This window comes from Pristis pectinata, chromosome 4, assembly GCF_009764475.1.
Source record: "Pristis pectinata isolate sPriPec2 chromosome 4, sPriPec2.1.pri, whole genome shotgun sequence".
In the NCBI taxonomy this organism is placed as follows: domain Eukaryota; kingdom Metazoa; phylum Chordata; class Chondrichthyes; order Rhinopristiformes; family Pristidae; genus Pristis; species Pristis pectinata.
The window spans coordinates 71,652,871-71,676,603 of NC_067408.1; the positions used below are offsets into that span (position 1 = coordinate 71,652,871).

The 23,733-nt window shown below is 38.2% G+C and overlaps 1 protein-coding gene across 6 annotated transcripts in view; it reads right to left on the reverse strand.

Annotated features, from left to right (window-relative positions):
• The window catches only part of glra2 (glycine receptor, alpha 2), a 141,982-nt gene that overhangs the window by 51,879 nt on the left and 66,370 nt on the right, over positions 1–23,733 (reverse strand). For all 6 annotated transcript variants that reach the window (XM_052014751.1, XM_052014750.1, XM_052014753.1 and 3 more), the window contains 3 exons: positions 11,963–12,186; positions 2,423–2,505; positions 1,610–1,747 (listed from right to left, as the gene is read on the reverse strand). In XM_052014751.1, the coding sequence (XP_051870711.1) occupies positions 1,610–1,747; positions 2,423–2,505; positions 11,963–12,186 (445 nt within the window). The remainder of the gene's footprint in view (positions 1–1,609; positions 1,748–2,422; positions 2,506–11,962; positions 12,187–23,733) is intronic.

A 23,733-nucleotide genomic window follows, 5' to 3' on the forward strand; every position in this document is an offset into this window, starting at 1 on the left:
ATGTGCTGAGCTGTGTCCATATCTCTCTGCAGTTTCTTCCAGTCTCGGGCAGAGCAGTTGCCATGCCAAGCCATGATGCATCCAGATAGGATGCTTCCTAAGGTGCATCAATAAAAATTGGTGAGGGTCAAAGGGGACATGCCAAATTTCTTTAGTCTCCTGAGGGAATAGAGGCGCTGGTGCACTTTCTTGGCCATGGTATCTATGTGGTTGGACCAGGTCAGGCTATTGGTGGCGTTCACTCCTCGGAACACGAAGCTCTCAACCCTCTCAACTTCTGCGCTGTTGATGTAAACAGGGGCATGTGCACCATCCCCCCCTTCCTAAAGTTATTGACTTTTGTTTTGCTGACATTGAGGAAAAGGTTGTTGTCATGACACCATGCCACCAGCCTCTCTATCTCCTTCCTGTACCATGACTCATTGTTATTTGAGATTCAGTCCACTATGGTGGTGTCATCTGCAAACTTGTAGATGGAATTAGAGCAGAATCTGGCCACTCGGTCATAGGGAGTAAAGTAGGGGTCTGAGGACACAGCCTTGTGGGTCACCAGTGTAGCGGATAATCATGGCGGAGGTGTTCTGCCTATCCTCAATGATTGCGGTCTGTTGGTCAAGAAGTCGAGGATGGGAGGCATTGTCTCCATTACCCAAGTCTGGGAGTCCTGAAGAGCAAAAATCGCAGCAGCTGGCAGGAAGGAACTTGGATAGGGGTCAAATTTGCAGCCCTGGCCCACCATCTCCGAACCCAAAGTGCTTACTGACATGCAGTTGGCCAGTTGAGGTGACTACCAGGTTGGGGATGGAGGGTAGTGAAGTGGTAGTGGGACTCATCTCTCATTTTCCTGTCATTTTGGCAGGTACCACAGATGAAAATTCAAGCCAGGAGTGACAGCAAACAGCAAATCAACAAATCTTAACCACATTGTACATTTTTACTATTTTAGCCCTTACGTCTACAATTAATTATACTCTATGCTGTGCACGATGCAAACGACAGATGCTTTCTTTATTGCTGCACCCAAGATACAGGGCATGCTCAGAACTCTACATGATGCCTTTCAAGAAGAAATAAAATCTTCTTAAAAGGAAATGTAACAACATAGCGTAACAGTAACAACATAACCATGTATTGAAAGAGGAGAGAGATTTGATAATTAATTACTCTCATGCAAAGGGAGAACATTTCAGGAATTGAAGGATGGGAGGTTATGATTTTCTGCCCATTCATTTTAATCTTTGGGACACTGTGCAATGAATGCATCCATGCCCAACTACTGGACATGGGGAAGTGTTAATCCCCACAATCCATCTCAGTTTCAATGTGGACTACTTGTCTGACAAGAAATATTTAATAAAGGGAACAATTTCCTTCCAAGAGAACGAAGCTGAACTATATAAATCCACAAAGAAGATTTTCTCTTTTTGATAATACTAGTTTCAGCATTCAAAAAGAACAAATTCATTATTTCAGTCTATTTACCAGATGAAAAAGCCCTTTACCATGATGTTTGTGATTAAATTAGACATGTCACTCAGGTTAATTCTTACTTTCACAAGGTAATTTCCAATTAGGAGATTCAACTGTTCTGACAATGAATTTGACCTACCTGTATTATAATGCTTTGTGCAATATCCTAGCTCCTTCTCATCCTTCAGAAGAAACTGTGGAAGGGTCAGACCATCTGCAACCTGCACCGCTCCTTGTTCCAGCCACTCGAATATCAGATCGTTCATTGTGTATCCAACTGCAGCCCATTACCAAAGGTATTAGTCAGTGAGCTCAAGAGATTTGTTTATAGCAATAAAAATGTTAAGAACCAGATGGGCAAAGCTAGTCAGATGATCTGAAGTGAATTATTGAAGATAAAGATTCGCTGACAGAATATTTACCTCTGATGTCCAATCATGACATGTTTTCATGAATCTGAAGCATGTAAGAGATTCAGGATGTTGGGAATGGTCAAAGATGCAGTGGAAATGGTTGGAAACAGATGTGGACCAAACATGCCAGTAGTCTAATGGAGATGAAAAGAAGCAGAATGTAGAAGTAATGAATTAAATTGTCATTTTAATAGTGAAGTTGAGAACAAGACCAAAAAGATTGATTGGAGGTTGCTTGACTGGTATAAAATTATAATGGTTGCACATGACAGAAAAAAATAATCTTGCATTGAAACTTTGGTCATTCATTATTGACAGGCATGTGATAACAATTACTGCAGGATCTGCCAAACTTATCAGAAGAACAAACTACACTAAATGGCTTTGGCGTAAAATATTACTTATGAATGGAATGGGATAGATACCACCACATCAGCAATGTCAATAAAAAGGTTTATTATTCATAGTTGTCATTGGACAGGGTTTAACAGAGGCTGAAATGATTCCTGTAAACATGCACATGTAATCCTGTTACTTACAGCTCTCCAACTGCATCGCGCATGTTTGCACATCCATTGGAAAATTTTTCAGGTCCATTGGGCAAGATAATGTTAACGTCAGCCTGAGAAAAACAGGCAAGTTTTTAGTGAATGCTCTTCACCACAAGAGAATTGACAATGTTAAGATTTAGACCTGGATTTGTCATCCATCTTACTTTGAATGGTAAGACCAGAAATTTCAAATATTCAAGCCAGAACCAAATACTTAACACTCTTCCACCTGAATGGAAACTTAAGAAGAGTGACTGCTGTCGGAGATAGGCCCGGAAAATTGCTGATTGATGCTTGCTTCTAGTGAGACTCTGTGCTGGCAGGAGTCTCGCAAAATTAAAGTCCATCTTCTGCTCTGCCCCTGTCTCATTGTGTGGAAGCATTCATCATTTGTGTTTCAAAAGAAATTTCATCATCACCAAGTATCAGTGAAAAGATCAAGGTTTTAATCTGCATCTGCTTTTGTGGTAATATGACTAATAATATTATTTCACCTTTATGACTTAGGTCCAAATCCCAGTTGAGATTACGAAGGGGAGGGTGTTTGGGGGGGTTGGGTAAAGAGAAATAGCCTTTTTCTTTCCCTGTCATTAAGTACACTAGGTGAAACGTGTTTGATATAATTTCAGCAAGGAGGTGAGATCACGCCACAGAAATACATCGTATTCAAAGAACTTTGTGGGTCTCTGGGGAAAGGAAAGGCTGAGCATACCTTTCACTTGTGGTGATGGTACACACAAGCAAATAACACTTCTGTGGCTCACTAATACATTTCAGTGCAATTTCCATTAGATTTACTGAAAATAGAAATAGGTTGCCACACTGTTCTTTGCTGAAGGCAGTGCCCAATGCAATGCAATCCTGCTCACAAAGGTGATAGGGAAGCCATTGTGAGGAAAGGGAATGTTATACAAAGCAATGAGGTCAGTTTTAGCTGCCAGCAGAGAAGGATGTATCATGATGCCAAGGATGCCAGCCTGATTTTACCAATAGGAGCTCCAAGCAATTTGGGAGCTCAAGCCTCTTTGTCTTTCTGCCAATAAGTTTCATTCACACCCCACTGCAATCCTTTCTTTCCAACCAATTGGCAGGTTCAGCAAGCCCAAGGCATCTTCAATGAATAGGGTGATGGTGGGGCGCAAGTAGGAGTGGTGGATTTTGAGGTCTAATTTAGGTGAGCCTAAGTCTGGAGGCTCTTCTTGTGGAGTTAGGGAAAATATTTTTTATCCTGGCTCCCCAAAGGCATAACACCAGAAGAAAATTCTGGGAAGGTTTTTGAAATGCTAGCAGTACTCCCTTTAGTAAAAGATACTTTTTCTATCCGCTTCCCAGTAAGCCTGGCAGATGATCTTTTCATGTGTATGTTCAAATTTGCATTGGTGTCATAGAGTAATACAGCATGGAAACAGATCCTTCAGTCCAACCTGCCCATGCCAACCAAGATGTCTACCTGAGGCAGTCCCATTTGCTAGTGTTTGACCCACATTCCTCTAAACCTTTCCTATCCATCAGGGAGCTGCTTGATCATCTGCTTAAGGCCCCTGTCACTAATGGGAGAAGAGCAAGAACAATCCAACATTCTGATTTTGGAGTCACCACCAAGTGGACTGATTTAAAATTGGCCCAGATTTTCTCTTGAGGCCATATCAGTCAGGGTTAGTGAGAAAACTCCAATCTCCTGTGTTCTATTTCGTTACTGCAAAAGAAGGGAAGTTGTGAGTGGTTAGGATCTGATATCAGACAGATGAATATTCTATAGTTTATTTGTATACACTGGAGGAATATAGTAATAGAAGAGAATATGCTTCTTTTTCCCAAAACACTCCCCTTGTCAGAATGCTTCTAACAAAGCTTCAAAATGATTGATCTATCCTGTTGGAGCTGGAGAACTAACTGCCTATACCTAGCGTTTTTTGATTTTAATTGGTATATATTTGCCCCATCTCGGTGCTGTTATCATTAGCACAGAAGGCAGAAAATATTCTGAAGGAAATCTTTTTTTAAAAATAGTTTAATATTTTTATTCTCGCTTGGTGGGATTTACTAGAAATAAATATCAAACTGGAAACCAACCAAAAGCACATTCAAAGGTGGTAATTATTCAATGAAAACATTGGCTGTTTATCTTGTATTTTATTATCAGGCTCTGCTACGTTTTGCTGTAGCCTAAAATGACTGAAACAAGCCTTGTGATTTTCTGCTTTTACAGCGCCTGCTGCCTCATGTTTGTTCCCTGTCTCAAGCAGTTTGCATTGATAGTCATTAAAAGTGAGGCACAATATATTTATCCAGGTCTCTGTTGCCCATATAACTCACACCATGTCATGATCTCGGTCCACTAGTGCCGTGATTTTACATCATTTCTTCTCTTTGCATTCAAATTCCTTTATGGTCTCACCCCTCACTTTCTCTGTAACCTCCTTCACCTTTTGAGGAATCTGCATTCCTCCAACCCTGGCCATTTTCCACTTGCTTCACCTCCCATTACGTGAAAGCATACAAGTTAGAAGCACTCAGCCCCTCAAGCCTGCCCAGCCTCTCAATACCATGGCTGATCTGATTGTAACTTCAGTTCCACATTCTGTCACACTCAGTAACCTTTGCTTCTCAAGCATCTATTCAACTCCACTTCAAAGAACTCTGCTTCCACCACCCTTTGAGAAAGAGAGTTTTAGAGATCCACAACTAGGGTGTGAAAGGAAAAAAACACCTCATATCTGCATTAGATGGGTGAACTCTTATTTTTACAGTGACCCTTAGTTCTGGACTCACACACAAAGGAAAAGATCGTCTCCACACTCAGGACGTTAAATATTTGAAACAAGTTGCTTCTCACACTTCCAAGCTTCAGCAAATACTAGCAATAACTATTCAACCTTTCCTCATAAGACAAGCAGCCCTTTAGAGTTATTAGCCTCTGAATTGTTTCTAATATATTAACATACTTACTTAAAGAGGCTAATACTGTACACAGTCCATCAAATATGGTCTTACCAATTCTCTATATAGCTGAAGCATACCTCCTTGTTTGTGTATTCAATTTCCTCAGCAATAATTGATACCATTCTGCTAGCTTTCCTAATTACTTGCTGTACTAGCATACTAGCCTTTTGCAAATCCTGCACCAAGATACCCTGATCCCTCTGTACCTCAGCGCTCTGTAATCTCCCACCATCTAGATAATATACAGTATTTATTTTTCACTTTTGCTGCCAAAATGGATGATTTCATATTTTCCCACATTATACTCCACTTGCCAGATCTATGCTCACTCATTTAAATTATCCCTATCCTTGCAGTCTCCTTATGTCCTCTTCACAATTTATGTTCCTACCTGTCTTTACATCATCAGCAAATTTAGTAACCATATCTTCATCCAAGTCACATGTATAAATTAGAAGAAGCTAAGGCCTCAACACTGATTCCTGTTGCATCTTGCCAACCAGAAAAAAAAACTTTTCACATTCAATTTCCAGTTGTCCAGGCCCTAAACACTATATTTGCCTTCCTAAACCTCTCTGCCGCCATTTCTATCTCTCCTTCTTTAAGCCTCTTCAAGAGCCACACTCAACTCTCCCAGAATTTTCTTAAGTGGGTCAAAGCCAAAGATTATTTTGGTAATATTCCTGTGATGTGGTTTGCAGTGTGCTATTATGTTAAATTCATATATTCACTGTTGCAGAAATTATTAATGTACTGTCCCTTCAGAAGAGAATTTTGCCTTTCTCTCTCTTGACCCGCCCCCCCCCCCCACCCCCCCCCCCCAAATCGGGCAGAAGTCACAAGTCTGAAAGCGTGTACTACCAGGTTCAAGGGCAGCTTCTAGCCCACTGTTATAAGATTACTGAACAGACGTATTCTACAATTAGACGGACTCTTGATCTTATGATCTACCGCACCATGGCCTTGCATCTTATTGCCTGCCTGAACTACACTTTCTTTGTAACTGTAACACTTTATTCTGCATTCTGTTGTCCCTTGTACCACCTCAATGTACTAATGTGATGAAATGATCTGTATGGATGGCATGCAAAACTAAGTTTTTCACTGTACTTCTGTACATGTGACAATAATAAACCAAGTTAACTTTACCAATTTATTTCAAAATCTTATAAAATTCAAATGAATAGGTTATTGATGGAAGATCTTTAAAAAATAACAGTGTCTTTTTTTACTTTCTTCTTTCCCTCAGTTGTAGTATCTCATGCCAAAGGAAAACTCGATGAGTAGCAAGAGGTCTTTGGTTTCTGCCTCATGACTGTTTCTTAAATATAAAATCAGTCAGCCATTTGGTCACAAAATGTATCATTCATTTTCTAGCTTCATCTAAAATCCTTGCAATTCCCTTTCTAGCAGCTGTTAATGGATGGCAAATTGAATTGAAATCACTGTCTGGTCTTTCCCTTCATGGGTCTAGGTTAGAAATCTGAGGGCAATTGTACCAGATCTGGAGTGAACTGGATGGCCACAGGTCAAGAAAAGAAGCTGGTATGCTTCTGATCAACATTGATCAGCATTGCCACATATAGTACAATGTGTTTTCACACTCAGCCTTTTGGGGGAAGCTGTACATGAAAAGCAATCCAAAAGATACCTACATTTAAAATAGTACAACACAGACTATTTTGAATGCACTTAGACTCAACATTTGCTCAAAATCAGGCAAAAGTCAATTCGCCACAACTGTTTATTTATTGACATTTGACAATGCATGCATTGAATCTAAAATTGCACCATTAGGGAAGTGCTATCAATTGGTTTTCTGTACTGTGAGATAGGGGACTATTTGTTCCAAATTAGACTGCTAAGGAAAAGAAGCTCTTTTCATCCCAATATCTGTTGAATGTCAATATTATCTGTTGGGTAACTCTAAATGATCGATAATTCAAGTCTAATTTTGAGCCTGGAGGACTTTCTATATAATCTTCCTAAATTTAACTTACAGAACTGCTCACTCCAGTACTAACACATATTTTTCATTGATGTGAATTGAAATCCTTTCACATAGACAAACAAAATGTCACATTACTGAAACACGATGCAAAAGGTGGCAGCAGATATAGTGAATGAACTAAAAATGCATACCTTATGGACATTTATAACTCTGGTTTGACAATATCATGATATAAAAGAGTTCACAGAGGCAGTGGAATATTTCATAAACACAAGAGCAAGGGATTGCTTTTTGCTCTAATGGTTCTCAGTGAAATGAAGAGCTGGATTGAATACCAATGAATGCAAAAACAACATAGACTGTCTTTGAAGTCTCAGTTAGACCTTAGTCAACAGAATATTCTCACCTTCAGCAGTGCACAATTATGTGCAAGGAATCCCTTAAAATGGAAAGTATCTAATGATAAGCACTGATTAGTAGTTTAGCACAGTAATCTAGATATCAATGTGCTTTACGATTGAGTGCAGGTATGTCACTGCGAAATGTTATGCTTGGGATTCGGAGCTGTGTTTTTTTTATGGTCACTGACTTTGAAGTAAAAAACATGCCTATAAAGAAACCAATATGAACAGATGTGTAATCTGGCAATATTCCAAACTGTAGGAATGCCTGTTATCAGTGAGATATTTACTACCAAGCAGATGCCTCCATTATATATTAACTAAGTAACAGCAATTGTCAATGTCACCTAGCTAAGATTTTAATTCATTATAAATGATTGCAGCCTTCAATTTTAAAAGTTACTTGACATTCAGAGACCCAAATGTAATGGCCACTAGACAGAAGGATCCCTAATGCAAGTTTTTTTTTAGTATAGAGGCTTGTTAATGTCACCACAACTAATTTAATATAAACGATGACACTATGCAGGTGACCAAATGGTTTTTATGAAAATAATGACCTTTCTCAGTTCTGGGACTCATTTAACATAGTGGCATTTAGAAACTTGACAGTGGAAGGAGTTTCACCAGAAGTAGCATTTAAAGGTATCATGACTTATATGGAGCTATCAAGGATGTCCATCATTTTGGAATAATTTGGAAAATAATGAATAGATTTAACGGAATATACTAATTTGTCAAGAATGTGATTTTGGAGCCAGTGATAATGAAATAATCCACTTTTATTAATCCACTATTAAAGGTTAATTATGCCTGTAAAGAAGTTACAAAAACTAAGCCAATAGTGCATTAATTACACATTAAAATACTTCTAGAAGTTTATCACTGATACTTCATACTTCAAAACATCAGGTTATGCTTTTGAACACTTGTTGTTGTCATGAATATTGTTGTCCATCAGTACCCATCATTTGAAACAATACATGGCTTTGCCCTTCCATGGATGCCCATTCTTTCAGCTTTAACCTCCATTAATTATTTAGATAATCCATCATTTATTAACCAAGCAATAGCAATAGGCAATGCCATCTTACATATTTTAATTCATTATAAATGATTGCAGCTTTCAATTTTACTTGAAATCCACGGACCTGAATGTATTTGCCACAAGGTAGAATGGCCACTAGTGCAAGGTGGGAGCCATCAGAGCAAAAAGCAACCCTGCTCTTGTGTTAATGAAATATCCTACTGCCTTTGTGAACTCTTTTATGTCATGGAAACAGAAGAGCACAGGAGAGTGATGTGAAGACATTCTGATTTAAATCTCACTTTCAGTCATGTTTAAAAGCATGAACAAAGTGGTAATAACATACAAGTCTCAGAAAAGCATCTCCAACATTCTGCTGGGACTCCAGCCATTCAGGGGTTTGTGAATTTAAGCAGCAAGTGCTCAAAACAAACTGGTGGCAATTAAATTTCCATAAATCAGGTTCATAATCCATTCATAATACCTGCTATTCTTTTACCTCTGCCCACTTTATGATCATCACTTCCTCAGGTGCACTCATGGGGCAGAAGAAAGGCAATCAAAGCCGTCTGCAGTCGGACAGCTATTTCTAATATCATCCTGAGGTATCCTCAGCTACTCTCAGGTAAAACTTTAGAGAATTTTTGGAGACAGTTTCCTTCTAATATATTGTGATTTTGTTTTGGTTGAAAGAAGGAACTCACGGGGCTGCATTGACAGGGAAAGAAAAACAGAAAGCATGTTTTCAGAAATCCTTGTCTCCCAGGAGAGACTACAAAAGACTTTCCCTTCCTAGAGGAGCAGTGTATGTGAAAGTTCCCTCAGAACATATAGCCAACCACCAGAGTCAAAACTGCAAAATCAATTGCAACCAAGGGCACTACTATCTTCAGCTTCTTTGGCTCTAGCTCAGTGCAGGCCACCACTGGGAATATCAGGTATATGGTTGCCTGCTTAAGCAAACCTTGCCAATGTTTCATGCCAGGTTTGCTAAAAAGAAGGCAACTTGTTTTATATTTTTCACACATAAGTGAAACCTAGAGGGTAGAGAACTAAGGTTTATTCAGATTTATTGTCTTCCCAGATCTTTTCTTTAATTTCACCCGTGTCACCTAGCAGGCTCTAGATATGAGCTTATTGCCTTCATGAAAGGCAGTCAGTCAATTAATACGATACCAATGCAGAAGCATGTACAAGGGAACAAGCAAGGGCAAGACATGAGTAAAATAATTGATATAGCATGAGTTTATAGATACAAGCATGCACAGGTTCACTCCGTAACATTAAGAATGTGTGTGCTGGTCCCTCCATAAGCCAACAAATTTAAATTTCTAAACATACTCCCAGATATGTTGGTTATGTGTGTCAAATATAAAGAGTGAGAGAGTAGGAGGGAGAGTGTGTGTGTGTGTGTGTGTGTGTGTGTGTGTGTGTGTGTGTGTGTGTGTGTGTGTGTGTGTGTGTGTGTGTGTGTGTGTGTGTGTGTGTGTGTGAGAGAGAGAGAGAGAGAGAGAGAGAGAGAGAGAGAGAGAAGGCAAAATGCTCAACTGATCTGCTGCATCTGGCTGCTTGCCCACCATCCATTCTCTGTGAATTAGGGAGAAAAAGGAAAGAGAGGTAGATGGATAGATAGAGAAATAGAAAGAGAGAGAGAGAGAGAGAGAGAGAGATAGAGAGAGATCATCAAATGGCTCCTTCATAATTGTTTGGCCCAAATACATTGTTAAAAAACACTAATGTACTTTACTACCTCTCTACCTTGTTGTTGTGTGGATGCCCAATAAATATAAATGGGATCTCCTTCTATCTGTTCACTTGCTCCATAAGCACATTCATAAAACCAATCAATCCTGAACAGAATAATTTTGCTGCAAGATTCTGAAAATCAAATGCCACCAAGCATGCTGAAAAGCAGAATTTCCCTTTTAAGAGGTCCAAGCTTCCTTTCAATTATGGCATTTATGTTGGATTTTCAATTGGTGAGCTACCGGTAGGGAGTGCAATTAACATGAGCAATCTGCAATTAAAATAGAAAGCAGGCACAGTCACAATAAGGTTCCAGGCTTCCTGTCAACATCATTAAGCAGATGGCATGGTTCTTTCATCTGCTGCCCACCTGAACTGTTCTCCATGCTAAAGTAAATTTCCTTGTTAAAATGGGAGAGATGGGAACCACTTGTTTGATGTTTATGTGTATAAATCAACTGTTTCAAAACTAGAAACATTTTTATAACACCATTTAAGTCTGTTAAATCAATCTTGATTTTTAACAACTATTAATTGTCCTCTTCACCTCTTTCACTTCCCTTGACCTACTTTTCTCACAACGCCCCCCCCCCCCCCAAACTAAATGCTAACCTAAGTACACCCCATGGAAACTCTCTGGTTTACTTGGGCAGCAGATCAGCCAATGACTCGACCCAACCAGCTGTTGGGGGCAGGGAGGGTGTAGTTAGGGGAGAGTGAATGCAGGGGATGGACAAGATAGGATTCACAGCAGTTTTTTAGTTTTTCCTTCAGGGAGATGTTTCTAATGAACCCTATTAGAACTGTGATTAGGTCTCATTCCACCTAGGCTAATGTGACTGACCCATGCTGTGCTGACCCGTTTATCTTTGATAGTTGCAATTGGAACCCTACAAGATTCACAACCCTCTATGTGGATATCTAAACAGTCAGTTACTTATGTTTTCGCAGAAGTCACAGAGATGTTTAAATTATCAGCACAGAAACAGGCCATTAAGTTCACCTTGCCTATGCCAGCCAAAAATAGCCTTCCCAAATCTTGATCCATAGGCCTACATTTGTGGGTCTTCAAGACCTCATTTAGGTATTTTTAAGTCTGCTGAGGGCTTCGACCTCCACTATGCTTTCAAGTAGTGAGTTCCAGACCTCTATCACTCCTTGAGTGAAATATTTTTGTTCTGAATTCCCTTCTTATCCTTCCAACCAACAAACTTAAATGTATGCCCCTTAGTACTGAGTACAGCATGCACTGCCCGGTTAAAGGCATTCTTGAAAGTCAATGCAAATGTCCCCGCAACTTTTATTTATCTGCCATTCAGCTATTTTCAGTCCCTCACTGAACCTCTTCTTAAATATAATTAAAGTCAGAGGCAGCTACCACCATCTCAGCCAAAGGCTTCTCCCAACATTACAATAAAACATAGAAGGAACATCAGCTATTATGGATGAGCAACTCTTACCTGATACTGTACAAAACATTTCCATTTTTAAAAATACGAAGTAGTTTATTATCTGTCGTCACTTCATGAAAGTTAGCCCCCTTTTCATTAGCAAAGAACAAATCAGGCTTCCAGATGGAATCCAACATGGAAGGATCCAAGTCTAAGGAATCGTCTGGATATTCGCTGTAGGCTAATCGTGGATCATTCCATGCTTGTCGCAGGAATATGTTCACCCTGTAGTCCTAAACAAATTCAGAATTATTTTAAAAAGTGTGTTCACCGAACAGGCTTACTCTTTCATTTAATAATAAACTTTAGAAGAAACCAAGTTTGATTCAAAGATAAGTAAAGCCCAGGTCCCACAATTATAAAATCTTTCATGTACTTTATTGCACACATTTTCACTTTATCACTCTTTTCATCAATTCCCTTTATCTTTTTGTACCAAACCATACTGACAAATCCTGAACAATTACTTTGGCTCCATTAGTGAATTATTTTAGCTGATATTTTGAAAAGGGGCAATTTCTGGTTTGAAACAGCCATTTAAAATGTGAAACACAATGTGAATAATCAACTTGAGGTTTATTTTCAATCAGTAGCTGGGTACTATGAATGGTCTCCATTTAATGATAGTACTCAGTGCAATAGGTGCATGGCACTGTGAAAATGACTTGACAAAACACCAACATTTAGAGTTCTCACTCATCAGTTAAATTTCCAATGTTTCATTAATGATCCACTATTGGGTTCAAGCTGCTTGCAGTTGGCAAATGGAGAGCAGAAACTCTGAGCAATATGCAAGTTTATATTGAAGGCAAAGGAAGGGGGAGGGAATTGTATTCAAACTATGCACCTCCTTTTTGAATGTAACTGAATTCCAGAGACCTGAATCATCATCATTGCCTGGATTTATTGTATTATATTTAGAATCGACCCCTATCTGACTTAAGACATTAGGGCACCTGTATTTATGTGAGAATATCAACATCATGTTTGCAATTCATTGTTTTAATGCAATGCAATTTATTACATTCCTTTTAAAAGTAATTTATAGTTAGCTACCATTTAATATTATAATTTCAGGAACTGATTCACAAACTTGATGAACAAAATTTCAAATCACTGCAAAGCTGTACGCTCCTGCTTCCAAATAAATTGTCTTGAGTACATGATAAAAATTAATTACATTCTTATGTGACCGTGGTTCACAAAATAATGGTGGCTAATAAGATCTGCCTACATAATAATAGTCACTGCAATACAAAGAGCATTCATTGTATGGACCTTTTGAGATGCTTTGATGTGAACGTATTATATAAATGGAAGTGTTCTTAAGCATTGTTAATATATGGAGATTAATTACATGATATTTGTAAAATATAGCAGACCGTGGCTTTGTGCCAGTTCTGTGAATTTCCAAGCAAAGAGACTTTATTTTCATTTGATGGCACTTTCTTGCTGGAATTGACTCCAGCAATGGCATACCAATGTGTCACTTAATCACTCAGACTGCCATGCCAATAAATGCAAGACCTTTGGGTAAGGGATATTACAAAGTATTTTTGTTTGCTAGCAGCTAAAGGTTCAACATACTTAAATCACAATTCAAAAAAGTTGGTGACATGGGTCAAATAGATATCTTAATGTTTGGTGGCTTTCGAACAAACATCAGCTTTTGACGACAGACAAAACATCAAGTTTGCCCTTTGATAAAAAATAATCTTGCTGAACATTATCAGCTAAAGGTCTATTTTAGTGTAAATTATTCCTTCTTCCTCCCTCCAGGCATCATTTTAGTGCATTGACCAGTAACAGGTTAAGACACTAACCCATGGAGCTTTGTGAAACTACGAATAGTAATTTTTAACATGTTTTAGTTTTGAGCATATATTTGTGCATATTTAGTTTATATAGCCATGGCACATTTTGACCAAAGCTTTTGGGAAGAGTACGTTAACACACTAAGTCTTTCTGGCTTAGTTTGATTTGCATTTAACTGATCCTGGTTTAGGGATTAAAACATTTTGTTTGTCTTAGTTCCACAGGGTCCAGGAGTACCTTGTATACTGTATGCAGATTACATTCCCATTGTACTTTATACTGCCGACATTTTAATAAACCCTAAGCTGATATAATGATATAACAAAGTCATGCAAATTTGGAGATGCTTCACTGCCTTTATGTTTTTAATTAGATTTGGTTAGGTTGGACTATTTAAGGCATGATCACTTTAAGGTTCATTAAATAGTGGTTTCTGTGACATTTATAGTCATGTTGTATAATTTCCTCCACACTACCAAAGAACACACACATTCTCTACATAATGTCTTGCTAATAAGGATATAACTAAGGCAAAGGAAGCAGATTGGTTACAGCACATAAGTTTAATCAAGTCCTTAGGAGTCCCATAAAATCAGCTAATTTCTTTTCTTAATGGGTTATTTATTCTCTCCAATTTTTTCCCATCCTCGCCTCCCACCCATCCACTTCCCAAGCGTGCCATCTCACTACAGGGTATGGATGCACAGGTAGCATTGGATCATTGGATTCATCACACCACAGTGCAGAGCAAAAACAAGTCAAATATTTAACCTTTTGTTTTACTACCACAGAGGATTGGACACAAGCCTTTTATTTCATATCACTCAAGTCCTTTACTAATCTAGGACTTTGCATGTGACAAGCTGCAATGACAGTATTATAAAATAAAGAAGCAAATAGTTGTGAACTCATCTATTTTAAAACCTACCTAGTTTAATAGGTTCCACTGACTACAAGGTTATTAAGTCAAGTCCATGTGTGCTGTCTCAATGCACAGATCAGTGACCTAAAACTACAACTGATTTAGTACTGAGTTAGCTCTTTCAATCAAGAGACCACTGATGTGGTAAATGAATAGAAGCTGCAAGTGATGTCCCAAAGTAGCGGCTTGAGGTACCCACCAAACACATAGTGTTAGGTTCATGGCCTGGAAGCAAAAAACTGAACATGAAATAAAACAAAAATCAATTTCTTTGAATGAAATGGACACAGAATGGGTGAATTTAAATTGTAATGGGATGGAATAATAATAAAGGGAGATAGAAATGGAAATGATGAGAGTTAAGACAAAAGTAGGTCACAGTGCAACTGATGTATCTTCATTCTTTTCTGTTTTGTTTTGATATGATTAATATGTTAAAATCATTACATAACAAACATTTAGGTTACTGTGGCATCAACCCTACATGTTAAACCTTGAAGTTCCCAGGACTCCAGAGATCTTGGGTCCAATAAATGTGTTGAAGTGTGGAATAAGGAATGGCAATATTCCTTGATGTCGGGTGGATGGAATAGTTTTTTTTTCCATTATATAACCGCCTACTGAAATACTTTGAAATATATCTCAACATGTGTAAAGCATGAGTGATTATTAAATATTCCAGTCTATCATGTGCATAATTAATGTTTTGCCATTGTGTATGAGAGATTATCTGCACATGAGATTCTTTCGAATTAAATTTGAGACCCCCCCCCCCCCCCACTACTCAACTTCTCAACAGCTTTAACATATATTAATTTATGGTCCATTCTTTTCAATGATGTCAGCCTCCATAAATTGCAACTTAGTTCAAATTCCAAGATTATAACAGTCCCCATCTGTATTCCACTAACTCCTTCAGAGGCTGAATTGATACCTTGGCTGTCATCACAACTGTTCAATCTCTCCTGCCAGATGTTCATTTAAGGTATTACATGGTGCTAATTGTGTAATTTGGATTAGGCACATTTAAATCTGTGTATTCATCTGCCTTCTGTATGCTATTAATGGGCTGTTTTTACAGGCATGCATGTGACATGAACAAATTTTATAACTTCTTGTGAGAAGCCTACACAAGATAAATATTTCCAGCAGTCATTCAAAGGATTAATACTTCTCAGATATAAAATGAAATTTGCATTTATATAGTGCTTTTAAGAAAAATGTTCCAAGACGCCTCACACACAGTACCATCAAAAAATAGTAGCAACAAGCACCCAGGAGATAACAGGAGGATGTTCCAAAAGTTTGGTCAAGAAATAGATTTTTAGAAGGGTCTTATAGAGGCAAAGGGAGGATTGCAGATGAAGAGATTCAGGGAGGGAACTGCAAAGTTTGGCGGCTTGGTCGGCAACTGAAGGCACAGCCCCCAAATGGCAGGGCAATTAAATTCAGAGATGACCAAGGAGCCAGAATTGGAGGATGGCAAATAATCTCAGAAGGTTATAAGATTGGGGGGGATTACAGAGATGAGAACGTGGAGTGGTTTGTAAGCAAGGATGAGAATTTTAAGGATGAATTTTGTTTAACTGGGATCCAGTATATGTCAGCCAGCAGAAGAATGATGAGTGAATAGGACTTTGAAAACAGACAGCAAAATTAATGGAGAGAAGAACATGAAATGCCAACCAGGAATGCAATGGAATACCCAATTCTGGAGTGAGAATCAAAAGATAAATATACAAATACATATTACTGGCACTTTGAAAGTTAATGAATTGATAATTTCAGTTTTATTGGTTTGCTGTCATATTCTTGTTTTTAATAGATTACATTACTAATCACCACAGTTTTGACTAGGATAGAAAAATTAAATTAACCTTTCACTTGGTGAATGAAGTTAGCAGGATGAATAATCCTTTTACTTTTGGAACTAGCTTTTAACTCCATCCCATCGTGAAGTTTCATTAATCACTTTTCTCAATTGACCCATAAGATTCAATTGAAATGCTTTCGGCAGTCTCATCCCAGTGTCCTTTAAGCATCAGACCACCACATTAAATTCTCATAATTCAATATCAGTTGCAAACTAAACTAACAAAGTTTCTCAATAAGTTGAGGAAACCTAAGGCACCCAATGAAAAAGTATTCACAGCATTCGATTTCTGGAAGAGGATTAAGTGTATTAATGAGGTAGAGTAATGTTCATTTAATACTGCTACTGTATCTGAACTGAGTTTTCTTGATGCTGAGACTATAAGTAAATCAGCAAATTGTTCTCCTTTTTGGTACTGAGTTAGCTGTAAAAGATACAGCTACTGTGCTGCATTAGCACAGCACAAGATCAAAGATGGAAGTTTGATCAAAAGGTTTAATCAATTAAACCCAAAATCTTTATCATGCAAGTGTTTAGGATCTTCTAAAACATAAAAATGTGGTTTATAAAGTGAAAGTTATTTGTTAATAATTTTGCTGAATTTTCTCTCACTGCTCCCAAGATTAATCAGTTTAAAAGAAAAACCAATTAAATGTAGTATGAATGATTTTAACGTTGCTGCGTGATGACTGTGTGTGCAAATCTTAGCTTGCAAGGAACTTAGTACATGTAAACATGAACTGCAATCAAAAAATATTTTTTATAATACCTCCAGTGAATTTTATATTGGATTAATGACAGTGGGTGTAGGACCATTGGTTAATGTCAGTTTAGTTTGTATTAGTTTGTAAACCTAGATGAGAAGCAATTTTGTATTAATATCTATGTAATATTTCGCTGTTTATTAACAGTTTAATATCTGGCAGTTATTTTGTAGCGTATGATCTGAATGTTGGTTGTGGTACATGTGATCTGAAGGCACTGTGAGATTCGGTTGATGGTAACAGTCATGAGATTTGGTTGTTACTTAATGGCAGCATGTGATCTGAGTGCTAGTTAGGAATGGTGTGTGGTTTGCCTTGTTTAAAACAACACACAGAGAAGCTGGGGATATCAGCAGGTCAGGCAGCATCTATGGAGGGAAATGAACAGTTCTTTTTAAATTGCATTTGCTAGCTGTTTGCTAAAATGGCAACATAGACCTCCCTTCATGTACATTGCTATTGATATTAATATATCTGTCCATTATAGGAGGTGGAGGGTAAAATCCTAATAAACTGCTTTCTACTGGGGCTGTTTGACATACTTGAATGTAAGCAGTCAAAGTAATCACACCTTAATGAGAGGCAAGGAGCTTATTGAACAGTCACTTGAAGACTTGAGATTGCCTGACATTAGTGAAGCTTTTCTATCAGTAAATACAGGGGACAGAGTAATTAAGGTAATTACATCTTAAGGAGTTTATTGAACAACAGAGTCTGCCTGAAATAGCCAGCAGGCTTGTAAGTGATCCCTTTGCAATTGATATATATGATGATGGAAAACGATTAACATTAATCACTGGTATTGACAGTTGCCTTCAATAAGCATGGGCCATATATGTGGTGGTGACTATACAAGTTTTTACTGCCTGTTTTGAAGATGTGTCAATTGATGACTTGTGGGAGAACTGACTAGCACTTAATAAACTTGTGTACTTTTACTGTTAATGGCAGGGGAAGATTTGACTGAAGATGTCATCTGAACCATAATCTTTGATTGACAATGATAATATGTGATTTAACTGCATCTTACTGATTAGCCATGGAAGGATGCTTGGGTTTAGATATTCAACTGCACAATAATCCTAAAATTCCAGTAGGGCAGTTAAAACATTCACATTTGTTACAAGCCAGAATTGTGCTCCCCAGCACACTGTAAATGGGACACAGTGCTCATGCCTGAAGCAAGCATTCGATGTGCAAATAAGAATCTATTACCTGTCTGTTCTCCCTTCCCACTGCAAGACTGATTTGCCTCTGAGGCTTTGGATTTTGCTACCTAAGAAATGATCGGAAAATGAATGCTCCTGAACTTCTATAACTTTTGTTAATGGAAGTGTGAGATTTCAATGTCAGTCTCCTAATGAAAATCCAAGTTTGGCATATCCGTTAATGGCCAAAAGGAGATTGAATGTCTGTTCTTAGCAGGGGGAAACACATCTAACACCACATGTTCACAGTTCCTCACGTATAAAGCTAAATGCATTTGACACTGCACTGAATGGAAACTGCCCTCTCCATGATGTTTTCATTGCCAATAGAAAATAGTTCAAAACTATCCTTCAGAAATGAAATATCTGGAGAAAGAAAAGCAAACTAAAACAACATTCTCTTTTAAACTGTCTTAGTTAGTTCTATATCTTTTAAGTTCATTCACAGGATATGGGCATTGGTGGCAAAGCTGGTACTTATTGCACATCTCTAATTGGCTCTTGAGTCAAATGGCTTATTGGGCAGTTAAGAGCCAACCTCGATCATGGATCTAGAGTTTCAAGTAGGTTAGGATGAGTTCCTGCTTGAGGAACATAAGTGGATCAGCTGTGTGCTTACAACAATCCAGTAGTTTCATGTTCACCACCTCTGATACTTTCTTTTCAATTTACAATATATTTAATTACTTGAACTTTGGTTCTTTAGCTGCCATGATGGCAGTTGAACTCAGATATCCTGGTAAATAGTCAAGACTTCTGTACATTGGTCCATAACTTGACCTGTCTGTGACCACATCAATAAATAATTATGAACTAAACTCTGAAATTTAATTTACAACTTTGTTCAAAGGAGCAGCACAGTGGTGCCCTACAGTGCCAGAGACCCGGGTTCTGTCTGTGTGGAGTTTGCACGTTCTCCCTGTGACTACATGGGTTCCTTCTGGGTGCTCTGGTTTCCTCCCACGTCCCAAAGATGTGCGGGTTGGTTGGCTAATTGGCCACTGTAATTTTCCCCCTAGTGAGTAGGTGAGTGGTAGAATCTGATGGAAGTTGTTGAGAATGTGGGGAGAAAAACAAATGGGAGTAAGTGTGGTATTAGTGTAAATAGGTGGCTGATGGTCATCATGGGATCAGTGGTCCGCTGGGCCTGGTTCTCTGCTATGACTTTATGTGAAACAGAACCATTAAGTGAACAGCAGGAAGTCTGTATCCAATGCCTACAATAAGCTTGTTAGTAAGTTTATAGAGCATAAAACAAAAGTGGTCTGTTCAAGTCTATGTCGCCTTCCCTGCCCTCTTGTTAACCATGGATGTCATACCTTACATTGCCAGTTTTCATGTTATTCCTTAATACTTTTATTTTTTCAACTGATTCTGTGTTATTGATGCCCTAACACAATGCACTTCAAGTCCAAGTTAGCTAGCCAAGTTCAAATTCTAAGATAATATCCCCTTGTTCTGGGCTCCCCAAGGTTCTCTTGCCAGATAGCAGTGTGTTTTTATCTACACTCAATTATCTTCAAACCATTTAATCAGTTCACCTCTTGGTCTCGATAGTCTCTGAATAATGTAACCCATTTATGTGGCCTAACATAAGAAAGTTCTTTCATATTAGAAAATTGTCACTGGAACTTCTTCAAAAGTAATATAACTTTCCTACAGTTATATCACACAATACTTCAAATGATATTAGGCACAGCTGTGATAGGACTTCTTTTCTGTCCTTTTCTACGTGGCTTGCGATGAAGTGCGTCGTTGGGCTTTATGAACATTCCTTATATTTGCATGCAAATTTTCAGTGACTATGCACCAGACTTTAATTTAATAGGTTGACAAAACCTAGAAAATGACCATTTTGGAATTGATATTGATAGCTACTGCTGGCCCTTGGCTAACCAATCAAATACATGCCCAAATTGAAGTGAATTAGTGCAACGATGGATTATGATCTAATTGCGGATGGCAACTGAGTTTATTAATATAATTAGGATTTAGCAGTTCCTTTGACTCTGGAGACTCTGAGGGATGACTGAAATGTAGCACGACCAATCTTTGTAATGTGGACATAGCTCATGGATTCACTGGGTATCACTGACATCCCTTTTTGCTGCTAATAGCAAGTTTATACTTTGCTTTCTACCCAAAGATCCATTACATAACTGGGCATTTTAACTTCATTATCACAAATCATTTCCTGCAGCTGGCAGCTAAAATAATTGGTACTTTTTTTTAAACAATTGTTAAATTAAAAAAACATATAGTATTGACAATTGGCAGTGTTTGCTGTCACAAAAACTTATTAAAAGCTAAAACAATCATTTGAACATTTTTGTACTTTCTTGATGCCTTCAGAAAACTGACTGGTCAAGTCTGTGATGAGGCACCAGTAAGAGCCTCCTGGCCAGTCTTTTCTCCACTTAGGATCTTATAATTCTCCCTGGAATCCATTTTAACAGGCAGGAAAATCAGGAGTTGGCAAATACAGAAGCAAACCAGTTCGCCATGTGTTAAAGGGGAAGCTTCACTTACCATTTGTAGGTAATAGGAATTAAGTATCTCAATGCATTCATATTCAAGACAATGAAACATGATCATAGCAGAAAAATGTAAATACTTCTGCATGCATAACTTTGAAGAGCATGTCAATATGATCTGTTATTTGAAAAATGATATAATTATTTCGTTATGTTTTATATATGTATGTAATGAAACCTGTCTTGTGTAAACAGCATGCAAAATGCATGGTATGGTTTAGCAACTAACTGGGTAACAAATTTGTTCTGCGTTCCTACCCTATTCAATGACATTGGATTATGCTTATCAATAAAAAATGGAAATTTACAGAAAAGGAAAACAATGACTGATTAATCCTGGACAGATGATAGTTTTAATCTTTAGAAGTGATTCCAATGAAGGAGAGGTGTTTAAACAGGCTCCCAATTCACTCTCTAGCCATTTTAATCCATCAAGCAAAGTCAAGATCAACCCCAGAGAATCACACAACACCAGTGAAGCCACTTGGCCCATTACTGTTGTATCAGTTTTTTGAAAGAGCTATCTAATTAGCCCCATTCTCGCTTTTTATCTCCATAGACTTGCAATGTTTCACTTGCCATGTGCATACTCAATTCCTTTTATAATACATTGATTGATAAAACAACAAACAATTCTTATTTTTACAGCGGTGCTGACCTGAGTATGTTAAAATGCTAATATTTTAAATTGCAGCAACAGAATGGTGGACATAATCACTAGATGACAATTATCATATTTTGTTTTCTATTAGCTCTCTGCTATTCTACCATAGAATTTCTTATTGAAGTCACCTGCTGTATAAACTACATGGGACTTCACATGGACAGTTTGATTTGCTGAAGGTAATTACTTTGGGAACAAAGTATGAATTTCTGCTGATTAACCTGCCATTTATTGTTATTCTTCCTTGCTTTAGAGCTTTCCAAATCATTTATTAATTGTAACTAAATATAACCCTTTTCTCAAAAGGCAAAATGACCGATACAAGACACTCAGCACAGATTTTTAAACTACAGACCATGATTAATTTAATTAAGTTCTTCATGAATTGGTAAGTATACAGAAAAACAGGAATGGATTTTCATACTTGTCTTTTTAATAAAAGACAATTAATTACCTGTTAAGGGTCCAGGGCAAATAATGTTAAAGCGCTCTGTTTTGATGATAACAAATTATGGGGTTTGAGAAGCTGCAAAGAAGAATGTCTGTCACAGAGGGATTTAGATATGTCAGTGAAAGGAGTGGAAAGGAGCCAAATGCAGTTCACTGCAAACAACTGTGAAGTCGATGAATTTGAGGGAAATGATGGAGAACTGAAGTACACTGCAAATAGCAAAATTCTTGGTGAAGCAAAGGAACAGGGAGAGTTAAGGGTACAGATAAACAAATCTTTTAAAACAGGATTGCAAGTAGAAATTGGAAAATAGCAGTGATCTCAACGGGTTTTAAGAATGGAGGATTTAACTGAAACAAGGAAAGGTGAAGCCACAGGAGTATTTGAAAACAAGTCAGAAAACTGTAAACTTGATGCTTTGATTAACTGTAGTGTAGGACTACAAAATGAGGTGCGATGGGTGGATCAGGTCTGATACAGGTTATACAAAAATGGCCATTCACTATCAGATCTGGTTGGACCAAGTAAAGCACAAGTGAGCCCTGTTTTCACCTGCCAGAACTATTCACTTTTTCCAGGAACAGAGTGGAACCCAAATTTACCACCCAGCTTTTTTCTCTACTGCCAGCTGCAGGAAAGCCCTCTCACCATTCTCTTCCAACCTCACCTCTAATAATAAGATCAAGGAGCTGTGGACCACTTTCTCAGTAACAGTGAGATCATCCAGTCAGGTGCCTCTGGTGATTCCCTTCCTTTACCCAGACCATCTAAAGATCCTCGCCCTAACCTTTTGCCACAGAATTGCATTTTTTTCTAGTTGCTCTCTAATCTCCTGTCACATCCTCCCCAAAACCATCTTGCCAATGAAACCTTACTGACTGCTCCTTCAACTTTATTCTCACTAAACCTGACCACCCAATCTCCCTTCCTGTGCTCATCCTCAACCCAGTCAAGATACCTTGTATTATTCTCCTGTCTCAGGTGCTCTCTCCCTCTCCTTCACATTGGCTGCTAACACCGCTCTCCTCAGAAACCCCAACCACTGCTCCGCTTCCATTAATTTTGAATGTGCTGCGGTTTTCCAAATTCTCCAGCATTCCTTGCCTGAACACTTCCCACTGGTTCCCACTCTTGCCACAACATTGAAATCATGTACTGTGGCAAAGGTCACCTGCCTAGAAACCGGGTCACATCTTTGTGTGCTTGTGTTGGTGTATGGTAATAGATATCCTTATTTATGGAAGGATGTTAATGCATTGCAAACAGTGCAGAGGAGATTTGATAGACTAATACCTGGAATAGGCAGGTTGTCTTGTGAGGAAAGGCTGGGCAACTATCTACAGGAGTTTGGCAGAGTGAGTTATGTGATTCAATTTAAATGAAACGCAAAGAAAAATCAAGGGTTTACTGTGAGCCACACAAGTTCCTCAATTTTCCTTACTAGTCCTCCATGCACCTGGCCTCAGTAGTTAGCACTCTCACCTCTAAGGCAGAAAGTTCTGGGTTCATGTCCCATTCAAGAACCTTGAGGAACAAATCTAGACTGAGG